General features: G+C 43.9%; 1 protein-coding gene across 1 annotated transcript in view; it reads right to left on the bottom strand.

The window, feature by feature from the left end:
* Window positions 1–26,816, bottom strand: part of LOC116972335 (acetyl-coenzyme A synthetase, cytoplasmic-like) — a 64,335-nt gene that overhangs the window by 33,559 nt on the left and 3,960 nt on the right. The window contains exons 2-9 of the mRNA XM_033019840.1: window positions 20,595–20,781; window positions 13,716–13,807; window positions 11,121–11,224; window positions 9,911–9,983; window positions 8,197–8,272; window positions 6,971–7,064; window positions 5,175–5,312; window positions 2,090–2,260 (exon numbers count right to left, since the gene is read on the bottom strand). Of these exons, the coding sequence (XP_032875731.1) occupies window positions 2,090–2,260; window positions 5,175–5,312; window positions 6,971–7,064; window positions 8,197–8,272; window positions 9,911–9,983; window positions 11,121–11,224; window positions 13,716–13,807; window positions 20,595–20,674 (828 nt within the window). The 5' untranslated portion in view covers window positions 20,675–20,781. The remainder of the gene's footprint in view (window positions 1–2,089; window positions 2,261–5,174; window positions 5,313–6,970; window positions 7,065–8,196; window positions 8,273–9,910; window positions 9,984–11,120; window positions 11,225–13,715; window positions 13,808–20,594; window positions 20,782–26,816) is intronic.

Raw genomic sequence — 26,816 nt, 5'->3', positions numbered from 1 at the left:
GTGTGACTCTATGATTTGGTGTACAATCAGTCTGGGATCAAGTTCTAGCAGCAAACCTGCCCATGTCCCTGAGCCCTGGTGGTTTTCATAGCAAAAGGATTTGAGTATAGGAGCAGGGAGGTTCTACTGCAGTTGCACAGGGTCTTGGTGAGACCACACCTGGAGTATTGCGTACAGTTTTGGTCTCTTAATCTGAGGAAAGACATTCTTGCCATAGAGGGAGTACAGAGAAGGTTCACCAGACTGATTCCTGGGATGTCAGGACTTTCATATGAAGAAAGACTGGATAGACTCGGTTTGTACTCGCTAGAATTTAGAAGATTGAGGGGGGATCTTATAGAAACGTACAAAATTCTTAAGGGGTTGGACAGGCTAGATGCAGGAAGATTGTTCCCGATGTTGGGGAAGTCCAGAACAAGGGGTCACAGTTTAAGGATAAAGGGGAAATCTTTTAGGACCGAGATGAGGAAAACTTTTTTCACACAGAGTGGTGAATCTGTGGAATTCTCTCCCGCAGAAGGTAGTTGAGGCCAGTTCATTGGCTATATTTAAGAGGGAGTTGGATGTGGCCCTTGTGGCTAAAGGGATCAGGGGGTATGGAGAGAAGGCAGGTACAGGATACTGAGTTGGATGATCAGCCATGATCATATTGAATGGCGGTGCAGGCTCGAAGGGCCGAATGGCCTACTCCTGCACCTATTTTCTATGTTTCTATGTTCTATGACCCCAACCATGGCTCAGCTCCACACTCAACCTGCAGACTTGACCCATGCTCACACCCTGGATTGCAGCCCTGGCCACACATCCCATATGCACTCTGGAGCCTGGCTCACATTCCCTTCTAAAGAGTGAGTCACGTGCCAAACTCTAGATTTCCAAAACAAAATTATGCTACATTACTAGAGTCCTACGGTACATGACTTCCAAGTATTTTAGTCCATAACTCCCAAATATTCTTGTTCACAAGTTCATATATAATAGCAGCAGAATTAGGCCATTCGGCCCATCAATACTACTCTGCCATTCAATCATCGTTGATCTCACTTTCATTCTCACCCCCATTCTCCTGCCTTCTCCCCATAATCTTTGACATCCTTACTAATCAAGTACCTTCTACTTTAAATAGACTTGGCCTCCACAGCAGTCTAAATTGATATTCAAGGTAGGATAGCTATATATAACTACCATTTATTGACATTTTTGACAGGTTCCTCTGTACGGTTTATGTGCTTTTTATGTTGTTGGATTAAGAAAATGAAAAAAGTAGCAAAGTGCTAATCAGTTTTATTGTTTGTAGTTGACAGGATATATTTTGAGAACATGTATAAGGCACAGAGAAAGCAGCTTTAGATGCTTCCTAGATGTTGAAAGAGTGCCTGCCTTCACCAGTGCCTCAGGTAGCACGTTCCAGATACCAAATTCACTTGGTGTGGAAAACAATCTGCCCTCCGGTCCCTCTGAAGCTCTTACCTCTCACCGTATACCTAAACCCATGGAAAATTTGTGGTTCTTTTTGGGCTTGCTTTTTGATGTAAAGCTCCACGGTTTCAACCTTTCAGTTGCATCGTTAAACGTCGTTATTGATCCCAAACAGATGATGTAGCAACACAGCAGTGCATCGCCCAGATACCTGTTTGCCTGTCGGTCATGATTGGAGCCATAGATTCCAGACTTTAGAGATACAACGTGGAAATAGGCCCTTCGGCGGCTTACCGAGTCCACGCGGACCAGCAATCACCCCTGTACACTAGAACTATCCTATGCGCTAGTGACAATTGACAACTTACAGAAACCAATTAATCTAGAAACCTGTACATCTTTGGAATCTGGGAGGGAACTGGAGCACCCGGAGAAAATCCATGTGGCCATAGGGAGTACGTACAAACTCCATACGGACAGCACCCATAGTCAGGATTGAACCCGGGTCTCTGGCACTGTAAGGAAGCAACTCTACGGGTGAGCCACTGTGCCGCCCGCTCACAGGAGCACCACACCAAGATTGGGGGCTTTAACCTTCTATACATTAACCACAGCCGCTAAGAAGATCTTTCCAGTTGCAATAAAGATACAGAAGAGAGCCGGTACTCACAAGTACACTCGTTGCACCATTTGCCAGCGGTCCATAGGTAACGTATGAGTGTCCAGTAATCCATCCAATGTCTGCCGTGCACCAGTACACATCATCAGCGTGGTAGTCAAAAACGTATTTAAAACTGATTGCCGTGTACATTAAGTAGCCCGCAACAGTGTGCAGCACGCCCTGGATGAAAGCAACATGTTATCAGAGGAGTTGGTCTGATGGGAACCTGCTGAGGAGTGATCACATTATGACCTCTGGACACTGTGTAGAAACTCGCCCATTGCACACATTCATTCATTGTGGAGGTCGTTGCTCTAACGGTAAATGAATTGATGCAACTCCTGTAAAGTAGTATAATGTATACTGGAACACGCCACCCCTTACCACTGCCCCAACCCTCATCCCACATCTCCCAAAGCTCCCTAACATCCTGTCTCTCTGCTGCTTTCAAATCCCCTACTGCTCCTCACAATAGTAGTCTCCTCCAACCTATAAACTATCCAGAGTAATTAAAATGTTGCCTTCCTGATCATTCCAAAATGCAATTGGTGTTTATGTCTGTACTTTCAACTGCCAGGTCTCAACCTCTGGAATTCCCTTCCTAACTTCCCCTTCTTTCTTACTTTGAGACACATCCTTACTCTACGACCAAATATTTAGTCATCTAGTATGCAGCTCAATGTCTCATTTTAAATGTTGGAAACAAGGAACTGCAGATGCTGGCTTACACAAAAGGACACAAAGTGCTGAAGTAACTCAACGGGTTAATCACCATCTCTGGAGAACATGGGTAGGTGATGTGGTAGACACACAGAGTCTCTTGCCCAGAGTAAGGGAATCGAGAACCAGAGGACATAGGTTTAAGGTGAGGGGGGAATGATTTAATAGGAACCCGTGGGGTAACTTTTTCATGAAAGGGTGGTGGGTGCATGGAACGAGCTACCGGAAGAGGTCATCAAGGCAGGTACTATCGCAATGTTTAAGAAACATTTAAACAGTAACATGGATAGGACAGGTTTAGAGGGATATATGCCAAATGCAGGCAGGTGGGACTAGTGTAGATGGGACATGTTGGTCGGTGTGAGCAAGTTGGGCCAAAGGGCCTGTTTCCACACCATATCACTCTATGACTCCATGTTTCGAGTTAGGACTTAAATGTCAACTTGATTTAAATCAGCCCATTGCCATTCACTGAGCCAAAGAGATAGCTCTCCATCTCTCCAATAATCCCCAATACCTCTCACCAACATCTACAGATCCATCCAACACACAAGGAATTGCAGAGAGTTGTGAACACAGCCCAGACCATCATGCAAACCGTCCTCCCTTCCATTGACTCCATCTTCACCTCACGCTGCCTCTGCAAGGCCACAAGCTTAATCAAGGATGAATCTCATCCTGGTCACTCCCTCTTCTCCCCTCTCCCATCAGACAAGAGGTACAGAAGTGTGAAAACACAAACTCCAGATTCAGGGACAGTTTCTTCCCAGCTGTTATCTGGCAACTGACCCATTCCATCACTAACTAGAGAGTGGTTCTGGCCTACCATCGACCTCATTGGAGATCATTCGGACCACTGGAATTTATCTTGCACTAAATGCTATCCCCTTATCCTGTATCTGTACTCAGTGGATGCCTTGATTGTAATCATGCATAGTCTTTTCGCTGACTGGATAGCACGCAACAATAAAGCATTGCAATGTACCTTGGTACACGTGACAATAATAAACTAAACTAAGATGAGGAAATTACATGTGTACAAATCATTTGGTCCATTTATTTACCAGACATATTAAATTGTGTTGATATAACTGATAGACAATATTAAAGGACTGAGGAGGAGGATACCGAGTGTAACAGCGCAAATAAGTTTAAAAAGAGCAAAACAGGAGGAGAGATGAAAGATTTAAAAGGGACCTGAGGGGCAACATCTTCATGCAGAGAGTGGTGCGTACATGGAACACATTGCTAGAGGAAATGGTAGAGATTGGTTCAATTACATTTGAAAGACACAGAGACAGGTACATGGACAGGAGAGTTTGGAGGGACATGGGCCGAGCACAGACTAGTGGGACTAGCTTGGTTAGGCAACTTGGTCAGCATGGACAATTTAGGACGAGGAGACCATTTACTTGTTATACAGCTCTATGACCCAATGACGTAAATTGAGAAAGCGCATTAAGGTTGTACTTTAGAAACTGCTAGAAGGAAGGATGACTGAGGAATGTTCTCCAGGAGCAAAGTCGTTAAAAAAATAAAATCATGAGGGGGATTAACAGGGTGAATTGACAGAGTATTTTACCCAGCGTATGGGAATCAAGAACCAGAGGACATAAGTTTGAGATGAGAGGGGAAAGAATGTGAGGGGCAACATTTTTACACAGAGGATGGTAGGTGTATAGAATGAGCTGCCAGAGGAGGTAGTTGAGACAGGTACTATAACAATATTTAAAAGACATTTGGACATGTACATGGATAGGAAAAGTTTAGAGGGATATGGGTCAATGCGGGCAAGTGGAACTAGAGTATATGGGATACAAAAGGACACAAAGTGATGGAGTAACAGCATTTCAGGCAACATCTCTGGAAAACATGGATAGGTGACATTTCGGGTCGAAACCCTTCTTTAGACTGTGCTCCAGACATGCTGCCTGACTCACTGAGTTACTCCAGCACTTTGTAGATGGGGCATCTTAGTTGGCATGGGCAAGTTGGGCCGAAGGGCCTGCTTCTGTGCTGTACGATTCTAAGATTGGGGCTCATGTTGTCGACCTCCCCGTGGTGAGCCCTGTCAACTGACCTCAGTCAGGCAAACGGCAACAAACAGAGACAGCAGCAGAAATGCAACCTCAGTCGCCGCAGCTTGGCGCCAACCTTTGGCATGCGCCCTTTTTAGGACAGGCGCCTACTTATGTCGAACCAGATGGCATCACCCTGCTGCAGACTTTTGCTGCCTCAAAAGCAAGAAAAAGAAGACTACGAATGGTTTACAATAGGAATCCATATAATCTCCTTTGAGTTTAGCATGGTAACAATGTAGGATAAGCACAGTTCCGGTTGGCATCTATGATCTACAAGGACACAGCAGGCTTGCCTTTGGCTTCCCAGTGGACCCACTGGTGTAGAGGATGAAGAGAGGATGTTCAGCATCAACCCATTCTGGCTCACACTGCTCACTGGCGTCCTTCATTAGGGCGTCCCAGAGCATATCCGTCTCAGAGTTCCAGGATGACTGTGAGAAGACCACAATGGTTAACGCATGAATGTATTTTTAACAAAGACAGACACAGAAAGCTGGAGTAACTCAGCGGGTCAGGCAGCACCTGTGGAGAACAGGAATAGGTGACGTTTCGGGTCGAGACCCTTTTTCAGCCAGCTGTATTTTTAACAGAGCAGTAAGTTGACACACAAGCTGGCACAGAACGCCAATTCATCCACCAGAGACATTCCTACATAGAACAGAACTTCCTTCTCACTTCCCGAGCATTAAGCATTGTCCAGGAAAATCCGATGGCCGGGATCACAAGGCCTTCACAGATCCTGCAAGAAATTGCTTCCATTATCTGTGGTAACAAAGGCGGCAACTGAAACGTACTCTTTGTGCTCTTTGAGTACGGGTCCATCTTACGATATGTTTGCAAACAAGCACATGGAAGGGATGTATATTTGTATTCTAATTGCAATAAAAGTAACTCCACCATATACAGTATTTAGGAGGAAGTTCTCTGGCACTTAGCTATTGTTGTATTAGGAATACGAGTGCTACATTAAGTTTAGGTTAGTTTTGTTTAGAGATGTGGCAGGGAAACAGTTCCCATCGAGTTCCCGCCAACCATTGATCGACCATTTTCACTAGTTCTACGTTATCTCACTTTCACATCCACTCCCTAAACACTGAGGACAATTTACAGAAGTCAATTGACCTATAAATCTGCATAACTTTGGTATATGAGTGGAAACCGGAGCACCAAGGAAACCCACGCAGTCCCAGAGAGAAGGTGCAAACTCCACGCAGACAGCAGCCAAGTTCAGGATCGAACCTTTGGTCTCTGGCTCTGTGAGGCAGCAGCTCTACCACCTGTGCCACTGTGCCACCGAATAAGGTCTTTAAGATTTTCTAAATAAACATTTATGGCATTATAACTCCATGACTCAGTGACTTTACTGACAATTCCTTTCCCTAATTGAACTTTGAGAATGTGATAATGAACCAGATTCTTGGACTGCTGCAATCCCTTTGGTGATGGTAGTGTTCATTTCAATATTTCTTTATGACGTAGAAAGAGACCATTCAGCCCACTGAGTCTATGCCAGCTCACAGAGAGTCCCCGTCCCTTTACTAACTTTCTCTGCAACCTGGTCTCCCTACATTCGCATCAACTCCCCTCACCCAGACTCTACCTGCTGAACAGGCATATTTCACAGTGGCCAACTGTGGCGCAGTGGTAGAGTTGCTGCCTTACACTGCTTGCAGAGTCAGAGAAATACTAGCTGTTCTATAGAATTAGCAAGTGAGTGTGGAGGACTCGAAATGGGAAGGGATGATGGAAGAATGTGAAGTAGAAGGAGCTTTGCTCTGGTCCAAGATTTGTGGTGCGGAATCTGTGGAATTCTTTGCCACAGAAAGCTTTGGAAACCAAGTCAAGTGGATATTTTTAAGGCAGAGATAAATAGATTATTGATTAGTACAGGTATCAGAGGTTATGGGGAGAAGGCAGTAGAATGGGGTTAGAAGGGAGAGATAGATCAGCCATGATTGAAGGGCGGAGTAGACATGATGGTCCGAATAGTTTAATTCTCATTTTATCCTTTATGACCTTACGATCGTCTTGTATATTATGCTAATAATAATCATTCAGTTATTTCTTATGAAAGTTGATCAATGTTTACCTGCAGCATGTTACAGCAGGATTGTCCTTGGCTGTTTCTCAGCTTGTTGCTAAGGCGTTGCACCACAACGCATCTTTTCACCACAAAACCTTTTCTAAAGAGAAATTGGAAATCAATTTGTGAAGAATGGGTCAACTTGAAATGATACATAATTATTATAACAGCAGAACGCCATTCACTTGCATTTGGAAAAGCACGGTCATATTAGAGATGGAGGAGGCCCAGGACAGAAAGGTCGGATTCGGAGTGGGAGGGGGAGTTGAAGTGCTGAGCCACCGGGAGATCAGGTCGCTTAATGCAAACCGAGCGGAAGTGTTGGGAGAAGCGATCGCCAAGGCTACGCTTGGTCTCGCTGAAGTAGAAGAGCTGACACCTAGAGCAGCGGATGCAATAGATGAGGTTGGAGGAGGCGCAGGTGAACCTCTGCCTTACCTGGAAAGACTGCTTGGGTCCTTGAATGGAGTCAAGGTGGGAGGTAAAGCGACAAGTGTAGCATTTCCTGCAGTGACAATAAACCAAACTGAACTGCACTGAACTGAACTTTTTCTGACTGGAGTTCTGTGACCATAGGTGATCCATAGAGATCAGAGATTGGAATTTTGTTGTGTGTAATCTCGCATTAATGATTCGGATGAAAATGTAAATGTTCTGGTCAGTAAGTTTGCAAATGACGTGAGAGTTGGTGGAGTTGTAAATAATGAGGAAGGTTGTCAAAGGATACAACAGCAAAACTGAACTCAAAGTGCTCAAAGTGTGACCTCACCACAGAGTACCCCAAGTGTGGCCTTCCCACCGAAGTGGAAAGTTTATTTTCGGGAGTAAATTTTGTTCATAATCATCCTATACTTTACAGAATAAAGTATCAAGATTTCTAGTTGAAGCAAGGAACTGCACAAAAAAAGGATACAAAGTGCTGGAGTAACTCAGCAGTTCAGGCAGCATCTCTGGAGAATGTGGATAGGTTCAGAAGCCTTGTATAGACCAAAACCAGATTTGTAGTTAGAATTTGGTTGACAATGTTTAAGACATGCCAAAGAAAATTGCAGGACCTCTGCATTTGATCTATCTCTATATAACCCCACCATGATTCATGCTCTGGGATCTCCCCTGTGCACAAATACAGTTTTCAGTAAAAGCACATAAGCGAGCATTGGGGTTTCTTGAACAATTCATAGGTTATGTCAAAAAACTTTAGTCCAATAGAGCACTAATAGCAAAATTCTCACTTGCGTTTACACTTCTCCAAAGCATCATCTGCAATCTGTTTTAGGTTAATCAGCTTCTCTCCTCTGTAAAAACCATCTAAATAACATAAAGAAAATGTAAAGTTTAGTTTAGTTTTATTTTAGAGATACAAAATGGAAACAGGCCCTTCCTCCCAGCGAGTCCATCAATCACGCGTTCACACTGGTTCTATGTTAACCCACTTCCTCATCCACTCCCTACAAATTAGGGGCAATTTTAGGGGCCATTAATCACTGTTCACACTAGTTCCATGTTATCCCAGTTTCACATCCACTCCCTACACACCAGGTGCAGTTTGCAGAGGCCAAGTAACCTACAAACCCGCACGTCTTTGGGACTTCCTGACCCAGAGACCCCAATTAGTGAGGGTAGGGGACAAATCATCCTCCATGATAATCTCCGCAAGGATGCATTCTCAGCCCCCCTTCTTTACTCCTTGTACACCCACAACTGCACAGCCATGTACAAATCTAATTCAATGTTTAAGTTCGCAGACGACATCACATTGTGGGCCAGATATCAAATAATGATGAGACGGAGTACAGGAAGGAGATTGAGAACCTCTTGTCCCGGTGTCAGGGCAACAACCTTTCTCCCAACATCAGCAAGACAAAGGAGATAGTGATCGACTTCAGGAAGCAAAGCGGTACACATACCCCAGTTTGCATTGATGGTGCCAAAGTAGAGGTGGTCGAAAATTTGAAATTCCTCGATGTCAATATCACTAACAATTTCACCTGGAGCACCCATATTGAAGCAACGACCAAGAAAGCACACCAACACCTGTACTTCCTTAGAAGGCTTCGGAGGTTTGGCATGTCGCCTACAACTCTCACCAACTTCTAAAGATGCATCATCGAAAGCATTTTATCAGGATGTATCACAGCTTGGTTTGGGAACAGTTCCATCCAGGACCATAAGAAATTGCAGCAAATTGTGGATGCAGCCCAGGCCATCACACAAACCAACCTTCCTTCTATTGTCTCCATTTATACGTCATGCTGCCTCGGCAAGGCCAGCAGCATAATCAAGGATGAGACACACCCTGGCCACTCCCTCTTCTTCCCTCTCCCATCAGGCAAAAGGTACAGAAGTGTGAAAACGCACATCACCAGATTCAAGAACAGTTTCTTCCCAGCTGTTATCAGTGAACTGAATCATTCTACCACAACCAGAGAACAGTGCTGAACTACTAGCTACCTCTTTGATGTCCCTCGGACTGTCTTTGACCAGACTTTGCTGTCTTTACCTTGCACTAGACGTCATTCCCTGGTCATGTATCTATACACTGTAAATTGATTGATCGGAATCATGTATTGTCTTTCTGGTGACTGGTTAGCATGCAACAAAAAGCTTTTCACTGTACCTCGGTACACGTGACAATAAACTAAACTGAAACTGAAACTGAAACATCTGTGAGAGGATACCAGAGCAGCCGGTCACAGGGAGAATGTATAAATTACACACAGACAGCATCCAAGGTCAGTATCGAACCTGGGTCTCTGGCGCTGTGAGGCAGAAGCTCTATCAGCTGCCTGTCTCCTTTTTGCCTCAAGGTATTATGCTTTTTCCAACAAGGAACCACAGTGCTTTCAGGTATTAAAGCTGCAACTGCTCACTGGGATAAGAGGTGGATTTCAAAGAGCAAAGATGTCCACAAGAGAATCACTGTTAGCAGAACAATAAGGTATTTACCTGCAGTAACCAGCAATATGCATTGGCAATCTAATATTCTGTCACACAGAGATTCAGCTGAGAAACCTGCAAACTGAATAATAAACAGATGAAACAGTTGTAATCCCCTCTGTTCTTTAATCAACATAGCGGACTTAAGATTCGGTTGGATGTATTGCTGATTGAGGTATCAAGTCCAGTAAAGGATTAGAGCTAAAGCTGGAAACCAGTCTAAGGAAATGTGTGGTGTGTGGATCTGCTTATCTATCCTCTGAATGCATCACTTCTCCTGGAAAATCCCCTAAAATAAGATGCATTCCACTGAATGTACAAGTCAAGAGAGGAATAGTATTAAGTGGTTTGGGTCGACGTACACAGTCTCTTGCCCAGAGTAAGGGAATCGAGAACCAGAGGACACAAGTTTAAGGTGAGGGGGGGAAAGATTCAATAGGAACCTGAGGGCTAACTTTTTCACACAAGGGGTGGAACGAGCTGTTGGAGGCAGGTACTATTGCAACGTTTAAGAAACATTTAGACAGATACATGCATAGGACAGGTTTAGAGGCAGATGGGCCAAACGCAGGCAGGTGGGACTAATCTAGATGGGACATGTTGGTCGGTGTGGGCAAGTTAGGCTGAAGAGCTTGTTTCCATGCTGTGTGACTCTATGACTCGAAGAAACAGTTGATACACCTCAGCATTGTCACTGTGACTTTTTAAGTTGCACCCATCTTGTGATGTGGAACCTAAGAGATGTGATTCATAGGCTACACAACAGCAGAACCAGAACTGGTGGTTCTCCACACAAAAGGTGCTTCATAAAGATTCTCATGAAAGATACCGTGCTCACGAGTAGCATTTTTTTTTTAATTTCCAAAGATAAACTTTATTCAGAATAAAAAATATATACAAAATAAAAACTGCAAAAATCTTCAGTGTCCATACATTCATTATTGTCATACTCGGTAGTATTCTCTCCCGTCTTTAATCAAAGCACCCTTGTCACCCATTTGGCCCCCTGCGGTGATATCCCTTGCCTTGTTTGAGGAGCGTCCCGATCGGACTTTGCCCCTCAATGTCCAGCAACGGAAGGACCCTAGACTGTGGTCCTCCCTCGCAGAGCCTTGGTGTTGATTGCACCGAGCTACAGCCAGTCCTTCAGCACGTACTCCTGCAGTCTGGAGTGGGCCAGTTGGCAACAAGTAGCCTAATACCCCAAGTGCATACATACCACAATTGTGTGGACAGCTCCTATTCTTGCACAGGCCAGCATTGCATATATCAGTTCTGGAATCACTGGTAAATAGATGGCAACTCTATCTCCTTTCTGCACACCTAAAGAAGAACAAAATGTTCTGCAGATTATTTATCAATAGTTCAATGGTTCTTTTATCGTCATGAGCACCAAAGGTACATTGAAGTATATTATTCAGTCACTTATACAGTAGATCAGTGCGATTATTGCCATATATAAAGACAATCCTCGAGTAAGTACTCTATGCAAAGAAACAGCCCACAGCGTCCATATGCAATAGTTGCCAGATTTTGGCGCCATCTGACACAGTCCTTGCTGCAAATGGCCATAAAGGCACGTTGCAGCCATCGCCTTATTCGGTTTGCCAGCAAGATGCCCGTCTCCTCACCAGGCCTTCAGACCGTGTCATGGAGGGGAGAGGGGGGGGGGGGAGGGGAGAGGGGGCTCCTGCAGCCAACCTTGAAGGTGCGAAAGGTCTCCTGCCAGATCTTTGTCCTGCATCGGCTGGTGTCTCCGACTCCCTCCTTCTTCCAGTTCTCAGGGAATCAAACAATTTATGATTGATTTGATGGATTTTCATATCAGGTGTTTAAAGACCTGTACTTGCTGGAGTTCAGAAGAATGAGGGGTGGGGTCTCAACAAAGCCTACTGGATAATGGTAGGCCTGGTTAGAGTGGATGTGGAAAGGATGTTTCCTGTAATGGGAGAGTCTAGAACCAAAGGGCATTGCCTCAGAATAAAAGGATTTACAGTACCTTCAGAATGGAAATGAGGAGGAATTTCTTTAGTCAGATGATGGTGAATCTGTGGAATTAATTGCCACAGAAGGCTGTGGCCAAGTCACTGGGTATTTTTATAGCAGATGTTGATAGATTCTTGGTAAGGGCACCATAGGTTACAAGGAGCAGGCAGGAGAATGGGGATGAGAGGGACAAATATATCAGCAGTAATTGAATGGCAGAGTAGACTCGATTAGCCGAATTGCCTAATTCCGCCCTTATATCTCATGGTTTTATGATCTAAATGGAAAGACCAGGCAAACATAAGTTGATTCAATCTATTGGCCCATCCCCTGAACACTGGGCCCAACCTTTAGTCACAGCATCACCTACAGTCTATGTGTCCCACACGTGGATATACAAATCAGAAAGCAGCGTGTAGGAATAATCCAGTTAGATCCATTCCCCCTCCGTATCCCGAGAGCCTTGCAAATTATTTCCTTCCAGTTATCCATCTCCCTTTTCAAACAAATCAGCTTCCACTGCTACCCTAGCTGTGCATTTGAGGCAGTAATCATTCCCTAGATGAGAAATAAGTTCCTCGTGTCACTTTTATGTTATGTTTAGTTTACAGCATGTCAACAGGAATCTGCTGTGACCAGCGATCACCCGTACACTAGTTCTAACCTACATACTATGGGCAACTTACAGAAGCCAATTAACCTACAAACCTGCATGTCTTTGGAATGTGGAAGGAAACCAGAGCACTCGTAGAAAACCCACGTGGTTACAGGAAGACTGTGCGAACGCCACACAGGCAGTACCTGAGGTCAGGATCGAACCCATGTCTCTGGCGCCATGAGGCAACAACTTTACTAGCTGCACCATAGTGTCATCCATCACCTGATCTCCTGAACACCTTTCAGAAACCAATCTCCCTCTCTTTTCCTTAATTTATAGTCATCCCAGTCTATAGTTGGAGAGCTGAAGAATCCTATTATCATTACTCTATATATATTTTGCACATCTCTGCAATTGTCATACATATTTACTGTTCTTTCCATTAATTAGCAGATACACAATAGTCCCGGCCATTTAATTGCACAGTTATTTCTTCTTAATTCTAGCCAGATACATTCTGTCCTGGATAATCTCGACAACTTGCCTCTCCTACACTGCACAATTCTCAGTGTAAAAAACTTAACCTGCACATCTCCTTTAAATCTTGCCTCTCTCATCTTAAAGCTATGCGCTCTAGTATTTGATATTTCCATCCTGTTAAAAAGGTTCTGAGTATCTACCCTACCTGTGTCTCTCATGATTTTATACACTTCTATCAGGTCTCCTCGCAACGTCTGGTGTTTCAGAGAAAACTATCCAAGTCTGTCCAACCTCTCCCTGTAGCTAATACTCCCTAATCCAGGCCATATGTTTTCTCCTAGAGTATTGTGGAGAAAACCAAACAGAATTACAGAGCTTTCCACAAAGGAGCATCAAAGCTGTGTGGACATTGTAGTTACAAAGCTCAGCTTACATGGGAATAATAGCTATAGAGTCATCGAGTGATACAGTGGGGAAACAGGCCCTTCAGCCAACATGTCCCTGCTACACTAGTCCCACCAGCCTGTGCTTGGTCCATATCCCTCCAAACCTGTCCTATCCATATACCTGTCTGTTTCTTAAACATTGGGATAGTCGCAGCCTCAACTACCTCCTCTGGCAGCTTGTTCAATACACCCATGACCCAAACATTGGATTTATAGAGCCCTCCACACACTAAGAACTCTCTACTTACAGTACATGAGCAAATTAAGAGCTCTCGACAGCTCTCTGGATAAAGGAATTATTCACCTAAACTCCGCAGAACATTGGCGAACTTGCAGACTTCCTTCAGGAGCTGGGAGTAGGTGATAAAGGAACAGTCATGAGGTTCATTCCCTTCCCTGAAAGAACATGTTAACATCATTGGATTAGGAATAAAATTACATCATCACCATGTTCCATAAAGAAAAACCCTTCATTATATTGCACTCGGACTTCAATTCCCCTCCTTCCATCTCACCAGCATCTCCACCCTTCCCCACCTTTTCCACCCCCTCCTCACAGGCCCCATCTCTTTTCCTAAACGGAGGGGTCAGAGGTCTAGATTAGCACACACAGTTTGCCCTCCCAAGTTCCCGCTATTCCTGTACGTGCTGAGGACAGTACGTTTTACTTGAAGATTCGACCGAGCAAGCATCTCTGTAAAGCTCAATCTTTTTCTCACCGGAGACTGAACTCTGTGTGTTTATAACAGAAAATCTATTGAACAGCAGTGAGGAGCAGGACAAAACTCTCCAGCATTGTGTTGAATCTAGGTGCAATGTCCAGTGTGTGATGGGTGCTTGGAACACACGACAGGGGTGGTGATGCAGGCAGATATGATAGTAGCATTTCAGAGGCTTTTAAAGAGGCACAAGAATATTTAGGGAATGGAGGGTAGCAGAGATTAGTTTTATTCGGTATCATATTTGTCATTGTGTGCAAGGGGCCTGTCCTTGTGCTGTACCATTCTATCTATTAACTCATGCATCTGCTTTACTAGCGTTTACAATACAGATCCAGTTTCAGTTTTAGTTTACTGTCACGTGTACCGAGTTACGGTAAAAAGCTTTTGCTGCACACTAACCAGTCAGCGGCCATTATCGCGACGATATTGAAACAAGAAGACTTGTCAGAAATTATTATAAATAGACTTGGTCATTGTAAACGTCTCATTTTGCGGTCTCTTCCATTACAGAGAAAAACGCTACTTGACCGTCATTGCTGACATTTTGGTCTTAAAAGGCAATGTGGCTCTTTGTTCGATTATGACCAGTGATCAGTAGCAATGTTACAAAATTTTGAGATTTTAAAAATCAAGTCTGTAATTTATCCCATCAGATAAAGCATAAAAATAAGTTTAATTTGACACCTAATTCACTTTCATATCTCAAGTATTTAAAAAGTTATGGCCATTTTCATACTCGGAAATGAGCATCTTGTTCCCTATTGATTTTCTATGGACATAACAAAAAAGTTGTGATCGTGAACAGTCAAAAGCCCATAACTTTCTTAAAAATTAAGAGAACTGAATGAAATTTTCAGTTATCATAGATTGAAGCATTCTGAAACAAATATAAAATAATCTTACTTGGATGACCTGAAATTAAAGCATATAATTAGTTAGTTACCTAATTGTAGCTAATTTCAGACTTCAATTACTAGATCTAAACATCTATCCATTTCTTAATAAATTATTAACATTTTTAAATAGCCTAAATGTCCAAATAATATTCACAAATAATTCACAATAAAACATGATTTTAAAATCTCATTTACATTAATTTATAGACCAAATGGAAGGAATTTAGTGTTTAATTGCTGTAAATAAATGCCCATTTAAATCAGCTTTCCAGTGGGTCCCTGTGGAACGCGCTGGTTTAGAACGTTCACATTGCGGTAGATTTGTGCCCCAAATGCCCAGAAAAATACTGCGCGATATAATGGGCCCAAATTGAGCTACTCGCAATATTAAATTTTGTATAAAGGGATCTTTAGAAGCCCTTTTTAATGTAAAAATATACAACCTAACTTCTGCTATTTGCTTTATGAGACTCTGCGGTTGCTGGTGGTCGCGGGTTTAGAGATTGATTTTTAAACTACTATAACTATTATACGAGGCCTTTAAACCTAATAATAGCCTTTGCGACGGGGTCTTTCAGCGATTTTTCGTTAATAATTAACTAGGCTGAACATCTTCGATTTGAACAGCCTAGAGAAAATCGCGTTTTAAACCCGCCCCCTCTAAACGGCGCCAAAATCGCGCACACCCGCAACGGCAGATTTTCAAAGACGCTTCAGGTAGGCTTTGCAACATACCTATGATCAGCAATTTGATAACCTGTTTTCAGTAAATAAGGGACTTGAATTGTTGCAAGGCCTCATTTGGCAAATTCAGTGATAGATCAACAACAGTGTATAACTTACAAGCAGCTCGTTAAGTTTCCTCCCACGTCCCACAGATGTGAAGGTTTGTAGGCCAATTGTCCTCTGAAAAAATAATTGCCCCTAATCTGTGTGGAGCAGATAACAAAGTGGGATAACATAGAACTAGAATGAACTGGTGATCCACGGTTGGCATGGACTGGGTGGGCCAAAGGGTTTGTTTCCATGCTGTAGCTCTAAAAATATAATCTTCTTAAAGAAAGATCAAACCCATTCATTGAAATATTCTGGATCAAATGCATAATAGACAATAGACAATAGGTGCAGCAGTAGGCCATTCGGCCCTTCGAGCCAGCACCGCCATTCAATGTGATCATGGCTGATCATCCCAATCAGTACCCCGTTCCTGCCTTCTCCTCATATCCCCTGATCACTATATTTAAGAGCCCTATCTAGCTCTCTCTTGAAAGTATCCAGAGAACCGGCCTCCACCGCCCTCTGAGACAGAGAATTCCACAGACTCACAACTCTCTGTGAGAAAAAGTGTTTCCTCGTCTCTGTTCTAAATGGCTTACCCCTTATTCTTAAACTGTGGTCCCCGGTTCTGGGCTCCCCCAACATCGGGAACATGTTTCCTGCCTCTGCATGACCCAACGCATACTAACTTCCGTTGTGACATTAATGTTATAAAAAGGAACGGTAGATGCAGGTTTATACCAAAGATAGACACAAAATGCTGGATTGACTCAGCAGGTCAGGCAGCATCTCTTGAGAAAATGGGTATGTAATGTTTTGGGTCAGAAGAAGGGTCCCAATCTGAAACATCACCTATCTATATTCTCCAGAGATGCTGCCTGACTCGCTGAGTTACTCCAGCATTTTGGGTCTATCACATGATCTTAATCCATCATAAAATGGATCTAGATACAACTCTTTTGGTCAGGATGATAACAGGACAACTGGTTTTTTGTTTTTTTTGCCTTGGAGTTTCCTCATTATCTAAACAACTTATCACTGCTGTTCCTTCACTAAAATGCAAAGCAATTATATTTCAAGTTGACTATTTCATACTAGGAGATTATTCCTCATGAAGGTGAAGGAAGGAGGAAAAGACGGGGGAGAAAAGAATGCTCATCTACAGATTAACACACATTCAAAAATTCAATGATCTAAATTGCTGTGATGGGATTTGTACAGTAAATGCTGCTTTTACACCACACTGCCTTGGCAAGGACACTAGCAAAATCAAGGGAGAGTCTCACCCCGGGCACTCCCTCCTCCCCTCTCTCATCAAGCATGTGAAAACACATACCTCCACATTCAGAAAACAGTTTCATCCCAGCTGTATCTGGCAACTGAACCATCTACCAACAACTAGAGAGTGATCCTGAGATTCACCTCATTGAGCACCCTCGGACAACCTTTAATTGTTCTTTCCTGGACGTTATCGTGCACTAAACGTTATTCATTTTATCATGTATCTGTACACTGTGGGTGGCTCGATTGTAATCATGTATAATATTTCCGCTGACTGGTTAGCACGCAATTTTTACACTCGTACCTCGGTGCATATGACAATAAGCTAAACCAAGCTAAATATCTGGGTTACTGTCTGGCATCGTAGACTGTTGTGCAGTTCTTGTTACTGTATTGACCTTTATAGAATTTCATCTGATAAATGAAGTTTGAAAGGAAGGATGAGAAACCTTAATGCATAAATTGATTCTCAGCCCTCCAAACCTTTTTCTTCCTGAACATGTCCGACCCAAGCTCAAAGTCACTCTCCCCCATTACAATGCTGATCAAAAGACCAATTCCTTTACAATCACCAGAGCCACATTCAACCATACAAGGAAAATCATCACAAGGAATGAATCGGTGGCCACCATTGTATAACTCTGACTCACTAAAGGAAAGAAATTGTGCAAAGATAGACAGAAAGTAACTTGACAGGTCAGACAATGTCTCTGGAAACATGGATATGTGATGTTTCTGGGTCGGGATCCTTCTTCAGACTTCTTCAGACCCTTCTGAAGAAGAGTCCCAACCTGAAACGTCACCTATCCATTATCTCCAAGGATGCTGCATGACCCACTGAGTTACTCCAACACTTTGTGACTTTCTGTGCAACTGATGGAAAAGCACTTTGCAGAGTGTTTTTGTTTTGCAAACAAAAACTCATATGTCAGGCTGTTATTCATCGATTACAGCTCGGCATTTAACACAATCATCCCCTCCAAGCTGGTTACCAAACTCGCAAAACTGGGTCTCTGCGCATCCCTCTGCAATTGGATCCTAGACTTCCTCATTCACAGACCACAGTCTGTTCGTATTGGTGGAAATGTGTCAGCCTCGATAACAATCAGCACGGGAGCACCTCAAGGCTGCGTGCTCAGCCCCCTGCAATACTCACTCTATACTCATGACTGTGTAGCCGGTCATAGTGCGAACTCGATCATCAAGTTCGCTGACGACACCACTGTTGTGGGACGTATCACTGATGGGGATGAGTAAGAGTATAGAAGATAGATTGAGCGACTATCCATATGGTGCCAGCACAATAACCTGGCCCTCAACACCAGCAAAACCAAGGAACTGCTTGTGGACTTTGGAGTAGGAAGGAGTAGGATGGGGACCTACAATCACGTTTATATCAACAGGTCAATGGTTGAAAGGGTCAAGAGCTTCAAATTCCTGGGAGTGCACATCTCTGAAGATCTTTCCTGGTCAGAGAACACTGATGCAATTATTAAGAAAGCACATCAGTGCCTCTACTTCCTGAGAAGATTACGGAGAGTCGGTCTGTCAAGGAGGACTCTCTCTAACTTCTACAGGTGCACAGTAGAGAGCATGCTGACCGGTTGCATCGTGGCTTGATTCGGCAACTTGAGCGCCCTGGAGAGGAAAACACTACAAAAATTAGTAAACGCTGCCCAGTCCATCATCGGCTCTGACCTCCCTTCCATCGAAGGGATCTATCACAGTCACTGCCTCAAAAAGGCTGGCAGTATCATCAAGGACCCACACTATCCTGGCCACACACTCATCTCCCTGCTACCTTCAGGTAGAAGGTACAGGAGCCTGAAGACTGTAACGACTAGGTTCAGGAATAGCTACTTCCCCACAGCCATCAGGCTATTAAACTTGGCTCTGACAAAACTCTGAACATTAGTAGCCCTTTATCTGTTATTTGCACTTTATCAGTTTATTTATTCATGTGTGTATATATTTAATATTATGGTATATGGACACACTGATCTGTTTTGTAGTCGTGCCTGTTGTGCTGAAGCAAAGCAAGAATTTCATTGTCCTATCAGGGACACATGACAATAAACTATCTTGAATCTTGAATCTTGAGTGGTTGATATCTGGAATGTATTGTATTGTATTGTATTCAAATTTATTGTCATTGTCTCAATTAGAGACAACGAAATGAATTTCCCTTACAGGCAGTATCATAAAAATAAATAAATAATAAATAATAAAACATATTAAAAATAAAATAGAATTTAAAAAAAAGTACAAACACAGAAAGTCCACGACACAACATAACACAATGGCACCAAGGTGAGGAAGGCACCATAGTCCAGCCAGCCTCCCCTCCGATCTTCCCAGATGTTCACCCATGGTCGGAGCCTTCCGAGCACCCGCAGTCGCCACCCCGGGCGGCCCGATGCTCAGGCCCTCTCGCCGGGCTGATGGAACGCCGACGCCGAAACCCGACGGTGAAAACCCTCCTCAGCAGCCCGGACCTCCCGATCAGCCGCTTCCCACCGGAGACCGCAGCTCCGGAGTCCGCAGGCCGAGCCGGGCAGAGTCGCAGGACCCCACGGTGTTTTGTCAGCGCCGCCCGCGTTGGGAGCTCCGCGAACCACAGCTCCATGATGTCGGTGCCGCAGGCCCAGCACTCCGGGCTCCAGACGGCGATCCCCGGTAAGGCATCGCCAGCCCCGCGATGTATCAGCGCTGTCCCTCCGCTGCTGGAGCTCTGGTCGGTCCAGGCAGGAAAGGCTGTGCCATCCAGTAGGTAGGCCGCTGGGGGGCGAGGACGCAACTCGAATAATAGTCGCGTCCTCTCCTGGAAGCGACTGAAGGACGGTATCCCCCCTTTACCGTACCCTCTTCCCCCACATTAAAACATTTAAAAAAACATAAAAAACACACTTCAACATAACAAAAAAAAAAAATGTGCTGCAAGAGGAGGTGTGGAATCGGATACAATTACTATGTTTAAGAGATATTTGGACAGACGCTTAAAAAGGACAAGTCACTGAAGGATACAGTCACAATGCAGGACAATGGGATTAGTACAGATAAAGAAAGACATATAGTGCTGGTTCTCAGCGGTTCAGGTAGCATCCCTGGAGAACATGGATCGCTGACGTCTGCAAGAAATTGCATATATTGCTGCAAGCAGCCTCATTACTATTCTGCATCTTTTCCTTCATTTTTGCTCCCCACAATTCTCTCTTCAATGAAGAATAACCACTTGGATGAGGTACTATCGGTAACTGACACAGCAGAACCAAACGGCAATTCTCTTGTCATTATGAGACAAAGGGAGATTTCATTGTAAATTATTTGCTGAAACAATTCAATGAGAACAGTCACCAAATCACCTATTAATATTTGGAGGATACAAACAGAAGCTCTGATTAAAACATTTGCTGGCTATTGCAAACAAATCATGCTTGATGAATAATATATTTTCTAAATAAAAGGGATGGGTGGAGGGAGGGATGACAATTAGAATTTGTTGATTACCAGTAATAAGCTATTTTCTCTCCCTGTTCATTTTTTCTGTCCAGAAGGTTGTAGCAGATGTTTGTCGTTGCTCCTTTCATGAAATTCACATAAATATCCCCCTTCGTCACATCAAAATTGTAATCGAGGATGGCACCGGTTGGGGGGCTGTTCCAGTAAAACCCTTTTGCAAGATCACCCCAAAATTCTATCGGAAAAAAACAAGATGGCAAATAAGAAAATCTGTACGCAATAGAACATACTTTGTTAAAAAGCAAATTCTGGAACATTCAGCAGGGCAGTCAGCAACAGTGGAAGAAAAATAGTCAATGGCACATCATATTTTGAATAGGAGAGGGTACACAAAAATGCTGGAGAAACTCAGCGGGTGCAGCAGCATCTATGGAGCGAAGGAAATAGGCGACGTTTTGGGCCGAAACCCTTCTTCAGAGGTTGAGGTTGAGTAGATTGGGTCTCTATTCCATGGAGCGCAGGAGGATGAGGGGGCATCTTATATTGTACAAAGTCATGAAAGGAATAGATTGGGTAAATGCACAGAGTCTCTTGCCCAAGACATCGGTTCAAGGTGAAGGGGAAAAGATTTAATATAAATCCGAGGGGTCACTTTTTCACACAAAGGGTGGTGGGTGTTTGGAATAACCTGTCAGAGGAGGTAGTTGAGCCTGGGACTTTGAAAAGCAGTTAGACAGGTACATGGATAGGATAGGTTAGGAGGGATATGTACCAAGCGCAGGCAAGTGGGACTAGTGTAGCTGGGACATTGTTGGCCGGTGTGGGCAAGTTGGGCCGAAGGGCCTGCTTCCATACTATAGCATTCTATGACTATGACTCTATCACAGAGAGAGAGAGAGAGAGAGAGAGAGAGAGAGAGAGAGAGAGAGAGAGAGAGAGAGAGAGAGAGAGAGAGAGAGAGAGAGAGAGAGGAGAGAGGGAGAGTCATAGAGTCATACAGCATGGAAACAGGCCCAACTTGTCCACACTGCCCAACATGTCCCATCCACATCGGGTAGAAGCACAGATTTGCAACATGTCCCATCCACATCAGGTAGATGCACAGCAGTGCTGGCTTGAAGGGCCGAATGACCTACTCCTGCATCTATTGTTTATTGTCACGCTAGTCCCACCTGCCTGTGTTTGGCCCATATCCCTCTAAACTTGTCCTATCCGTGTACCTGTCCAATTGTTTCTTAAATGTTGCAATACCCCCTGCCACAACTCTGGCAGGGAGTATTGCAACCTCTGGCACCTCATTCCATACACCCACCAGCCTTTGGGTGCAAAAAGTTACCCCTCAGATTCCTATTAACTCTTTCCCACTTCGCCTTAACTTATGTCTTCTGGTTCTTGATTCCTCTACTCTGGGCACTCCACCCATCCATTCCTCTGTGAGTATAGGATTTCAGTAGGGGGGAGATCAGTAGCCCAAAGGGAATGCCTACGATAGGATGAGATGAAATGGTTTATTCGGGACACATCAGCACATTAACCCACTTGGCCTGTAATGAATTGCTAATGGTAAATTGGTGAGATTTACTCATAGTTCAATCTGGGCAAGTGTGTGGTGTTGCACTTTAGAAGGTCAAATGTAAGCAGCATTTGATGAACAAAGCGATCTTGGAATCCAGGTCTATAACACCCTGAAAGTAGAAGAGGTAATGACCCAGGGTATGAGTGTTCCTTGATTATGTTGACTTATTTCCCTAGGCTGCGTGAAATGTAAATAGAGTCAATGGTGTGAATTAGTCAAGAATTAGGCCATTCGGCCCATCAAGTCTACTCTGCCATTCAATCATGGCTGATCTATCTCTCCTTCCTAACCTCATTCTCCTTCCTTTTCAATATAACCCCTGACACGCGTACCAATCAAGAATCTAGCTGTCTCTGCCTTAAAAATATTAATTGATGGCCTCTACAGCCTTCTGTGGCAATGAATTCCATAGATTTGCTACCTTCTGACTAACTAAATTCCTCTTTGTCTCCTTCCTAAAGGAACGTCCTTTAATTCTGAGACTCTGCCCTCTGGTCCTAGACTCTCCCACTTGTGGAAACATCCTCTCCACATCCACTCCATCCATGCCTTTCATTATCACAGTCAGTGCCTGCAGTATCTGGATAACAATTAGGCACTGTTTAATAAATGGTAAGTTATGAAAAGTTTAAGAAGCATTTACTTGGATAGGATAGGTTTAGAGGAATACGAGCCAAACACAGGCAGGTGGAACTAGTGTAGACGGGACATTTTGGTCGGTTGTGGGCAAATTGGGCTGAAGGGCCTGTTTTCATGCTGTATGACTATGACTAGTATATTCCTGCCAGACACAAGAAGAAATGGCTACCTTCTTGTGATGTTGAACACTATTACAGTTGCCAAGTCCTACACCAGACTGATTCCTGGGGTGGCACCTGAAGAGGGATTGACTGATTGAAACATAGATCAACACATTTCTAAATATTAAAGAAATCAAAGAGTCCGGACTGAGCAGTATTACGATGGTGAGGTTAAGGATCAGCTGTAATCTTGAAGGGATGGCAGGCTCGAGGGGCCGAGTGGCCTACTCCTTTCTCTTAGGTTCTTACGTTGTACATTGAAATGTTCGGCAATTATAAACAGCCTTTAAGATGTTAGAGATATTTCTTTGACATGTGGATTACCAGCAAAACGACTATAAAAGAAACAGAATTTTACTGTAGTAAAGTGCTAACTGGAGTCTTGAACCAAGTTTGCTGATCATACATCACATCAGAAAATCAAAGAGATAAACTGAAAGAAACAGCCTCACCTGGAAACTCTTCAACATTACACTGGTGACTGGTACGTACACACTGATTGTACAGAGAAATACTTGCATGCAGTTGGACTTCTTTGTTCATTTTCATTCATTGGTTGGCTAAATATACTATACCTTCTGGGTTTTCAACAGATTTCTTGTGCATTTTTTTGTACGTTTCGATGTCTGGTATGTGAGCGTTTGGTTGGAGCCACCGGTCAGGGTGATAAATCAGCTCTTTCGCTGAAACTCTTTCAGAGGTCATGTTTGGGGGAAGCACTGCAGTTAAGACTGCACTCAGCCCTGAGATACAATCCTTTAGATGGCCGCGACCTCCCTCCCCCAGACTCCTCCCCGCAAGCTTGTCAATAGTCGAGGCTGTAAACAAGTGTTATCTCTCATTAAGTCTGCAAAGTCTAAACCCCCACAAGAAACAAGCACAGCCTGTAACATGTGAAAGGTTGCTGGTGGATGCTGCATCCTCCACAAGTGGCACAGTAGATAGAGCTGTTGCCTCAAAGCGCCAGAGACACAGGTTCGATCCTGACCTTGGGTGTGGAGTTTGCACATTCTCTCTGTGACCACATGGGTTTCCTCCAGGTGCTCTGCGACATCCCAAGGACGTGTGGGTTAGTAGGTTTTATTGCCCCTGCTGTGTAGGGAGTGGATGCGAAAGTGGGATAATATAGAATTAGTGTGAACAGGTGATCGATGGTCAGCATGGATTTGGTGGGCTGAAGGGGCTGTTTCCAGGCTGTATCTTTCAATCAATCATTCAAAAATCAGTTGACCATGTAGACTCAGCTACTGTTGAGCAGCAGATGAAGTGATGAAAGAGGGAGGGAGGAGGAGTCTTCAACAAGATCCCTCTCTCGCTCTGTGGTCAGGTGGAGAATGCCTTTAGATTTTGGTGAGAAGCCCGAGCTGGATTGCTGACGTTGATGCAGTGTGCCTCCACATGACAGACATGGATAACAGTCTATAGGGACAATGAACTGCAGATGCTGGTTTGCAAAGGAGTCAAGAGAGTTTTATTGTTCTATGTCATTACTTCATAAGGTTATAAGTGATAGGATCAGATTTAGGTGATTTGGCCCATCAAGTCTACTCTGCCATTCAATCATGGCTGATCTATCTCTCCCTCCTAACCCCATTCGCCTGCCTTCTCCCCATAACCCCTGACACCTGTACTAATCAAGAATCTATCTATCACTGCTTTCAAAATATCCATTGACTTGGCCTCCACAGCCTTCTGTAGCAACTAATTCCATAGATTCACAACTCTCTGGGTGAAGTTTTTCATCATCCCAGTCCTAAATGGTCTACCCATTATTCTTAAACTATGACCCCTTGTTCTAGACTCCCCCAACATCGGGAACATTTTTCTTGCAACTAGCCTGTCCAATCCATTAAGAATTTTATATGTTTCGATAAGATCCCCTCACACTACTAAATTCCAGTGAATACAAGCCCAGTCGACCCATTCTTTCATCATATGTCAGTCCGGCCATCCCAGAAATTAACATGGTGAACCTACGCTGCACTCCCTCAATAGCAATAATGTCCTTCCTCAAATAATCAAAATTGCACACAATGCTCCAGGTGCGGTATCACCAAGGCCCTGTACGACTGCAGTAGGACCTCCTTGCTCCTAAACTCAAATCCTCTCGCAATGAAGGCCAACATGCCAGTAGCTTTCTTCACTGCCTGCTGTACCTGCATGCTTACTTTCAGTGACTGATGTACAAGCACACCCAGGTCTTGTTGTGCGTCCCCTTTTCCTCATCTGACTATTCAGATAATAATCTGCCTTCTTGTTCTTGCCACCAAAGTGGATAACCTCACATTTATTCACATTATACTGCATCTGCCATGCATCTGCCCACTTACCCAACCTATCCAAGTCACCCTGCCGCCTCATAGCATCCATAGCATCTAACTCCCTCTTAAATATAGCCAATGAACTGGCCTCGACTACCCTCTGCCACAGAGGGTAGTCGAGGCCAGTTCATTGGCTATATTTAAGAGGGAGTTAGATGTGGCCCTTGTGGCTAAGGGGATCAGAGGGTATGGAGAGAAGGCAGGTACGGGATACTGAGTTGGATGATCAGCCATGATCATATTGAATGGCGGTGCAGGCTCGAAGGGCCGAATGGCCTACTCCTGCACCTAATTTCTATGTTTCTATGTTTCTATCCTCATCGCAGCTCACACTGCCACCCAGCTTTGTGTCATCTGCAAACTTGGAGATGTCACATTTAATTCCCTCGTCTAAATCATTAATACATTTGTAAATATAATTCCTACTCTTTGCTTCCTGTCTGCCAACAAGTTCTCTATCCATGTCAATACTCTACCCCTAATACCATGTGCTCTAATTTTTCACACTATGACCTTATGACTTTATGATCTCACAGATTCCAGGCACTGGACATCTCCCCTAGAGTCCACATCGCCAACATTCTGGGGCACATCATCAGACATCAAGCGTAACTGGATCACCTGTACAGATAATAACTTTCTAGTTATTTTTCAGGATCAGGACATCACTGGTATTTGAGTTGGTGAGTTACTCCAGCACTTTGTATTTTGCTCAAGATTCCAGCATCTGCAGTCTCATATGCACTCAAGGATTTCAAATGCTTGGGAGCACTGCCACCTGCAGGTGCTCTCCCGCATTGCACACTATCCCAACCTGTAAATATAAAGGAGTCAAAAATGCTGGAGAAACTCAGCGGGTGAGGCAGCATCTGTGGAGCGAAGGAAATAGGCAACGTTTCGGGTCGTAACCCTTCTTCAAAATATAATCTGTTTACAATGAAGATAGACACAAAATGCTGGAGTCACTCAGCGAGACAGGCAGCATCTCTGGAGAAGAGGAATAGGTGACGTTTCGGGTCGAGACCCTTTTTCAGACTCCAAATGCCAGTGATATTCGGATCCTGAAAAATAATGAGAGAGTAACCTTTTCTCTAGATGTGTTAGGCCAGTTACTTCATGCTGTGTCGGCAAGTCTACCCGCATAATCAAGGACCAATCTCACCCCAAACCCGCCCTCTTCTCCCCTCACCCATCAGGCAAAAGGTACAGAAGTTTGAAAACACATACCTCCAGATTCAGGGGGTATTCTTCCCACCTGCTATCAGGCAACTGAACCGTCCACTCACCAACTAGAGTGGTCCTGACCTCCCATATACCCCATTGGAAGATCTTAGAGGTAAACTCAGTTTTGTTTAGCAATAAATGCATCAAATTTTTATCAAATATCAGCTGACTAAAAATTGCAAGTTATATTTTCACTCAATAATCCATGAGTTTAGTTTTTAGACTTCCATTAATGTCCCCACTGTGGTCAGTTAATGCATCCCAGAACCAGGACCAACCTTGAGATCTTGCTGGCCTCTATGACTTTGTAGTGCACCAGTGAAGCCTGTGTTTATTGCAAAAGAGTGAG

Source organism: Amblyraja radiata, chromosome 4 (genome assembly GCF_010909765.2).
Source record: "Amblyraja radiata isolate CabotCenter1 chromosome 4, sAmbRad1.1.pri, whole genome shotgun sequence".
NCBI classification, from domain to species: Eukaryota; Metazoa; Chordata; class Chondrichthyes; order Rajiformes; family Rajidae; genus Amblyraja; species Amblyraja radiata.
The sequence above is the reverse complement of the archived record's forward strand: the minus strand, read 5'-3'. Positions and strand labels throughout refer to the sequence as shown.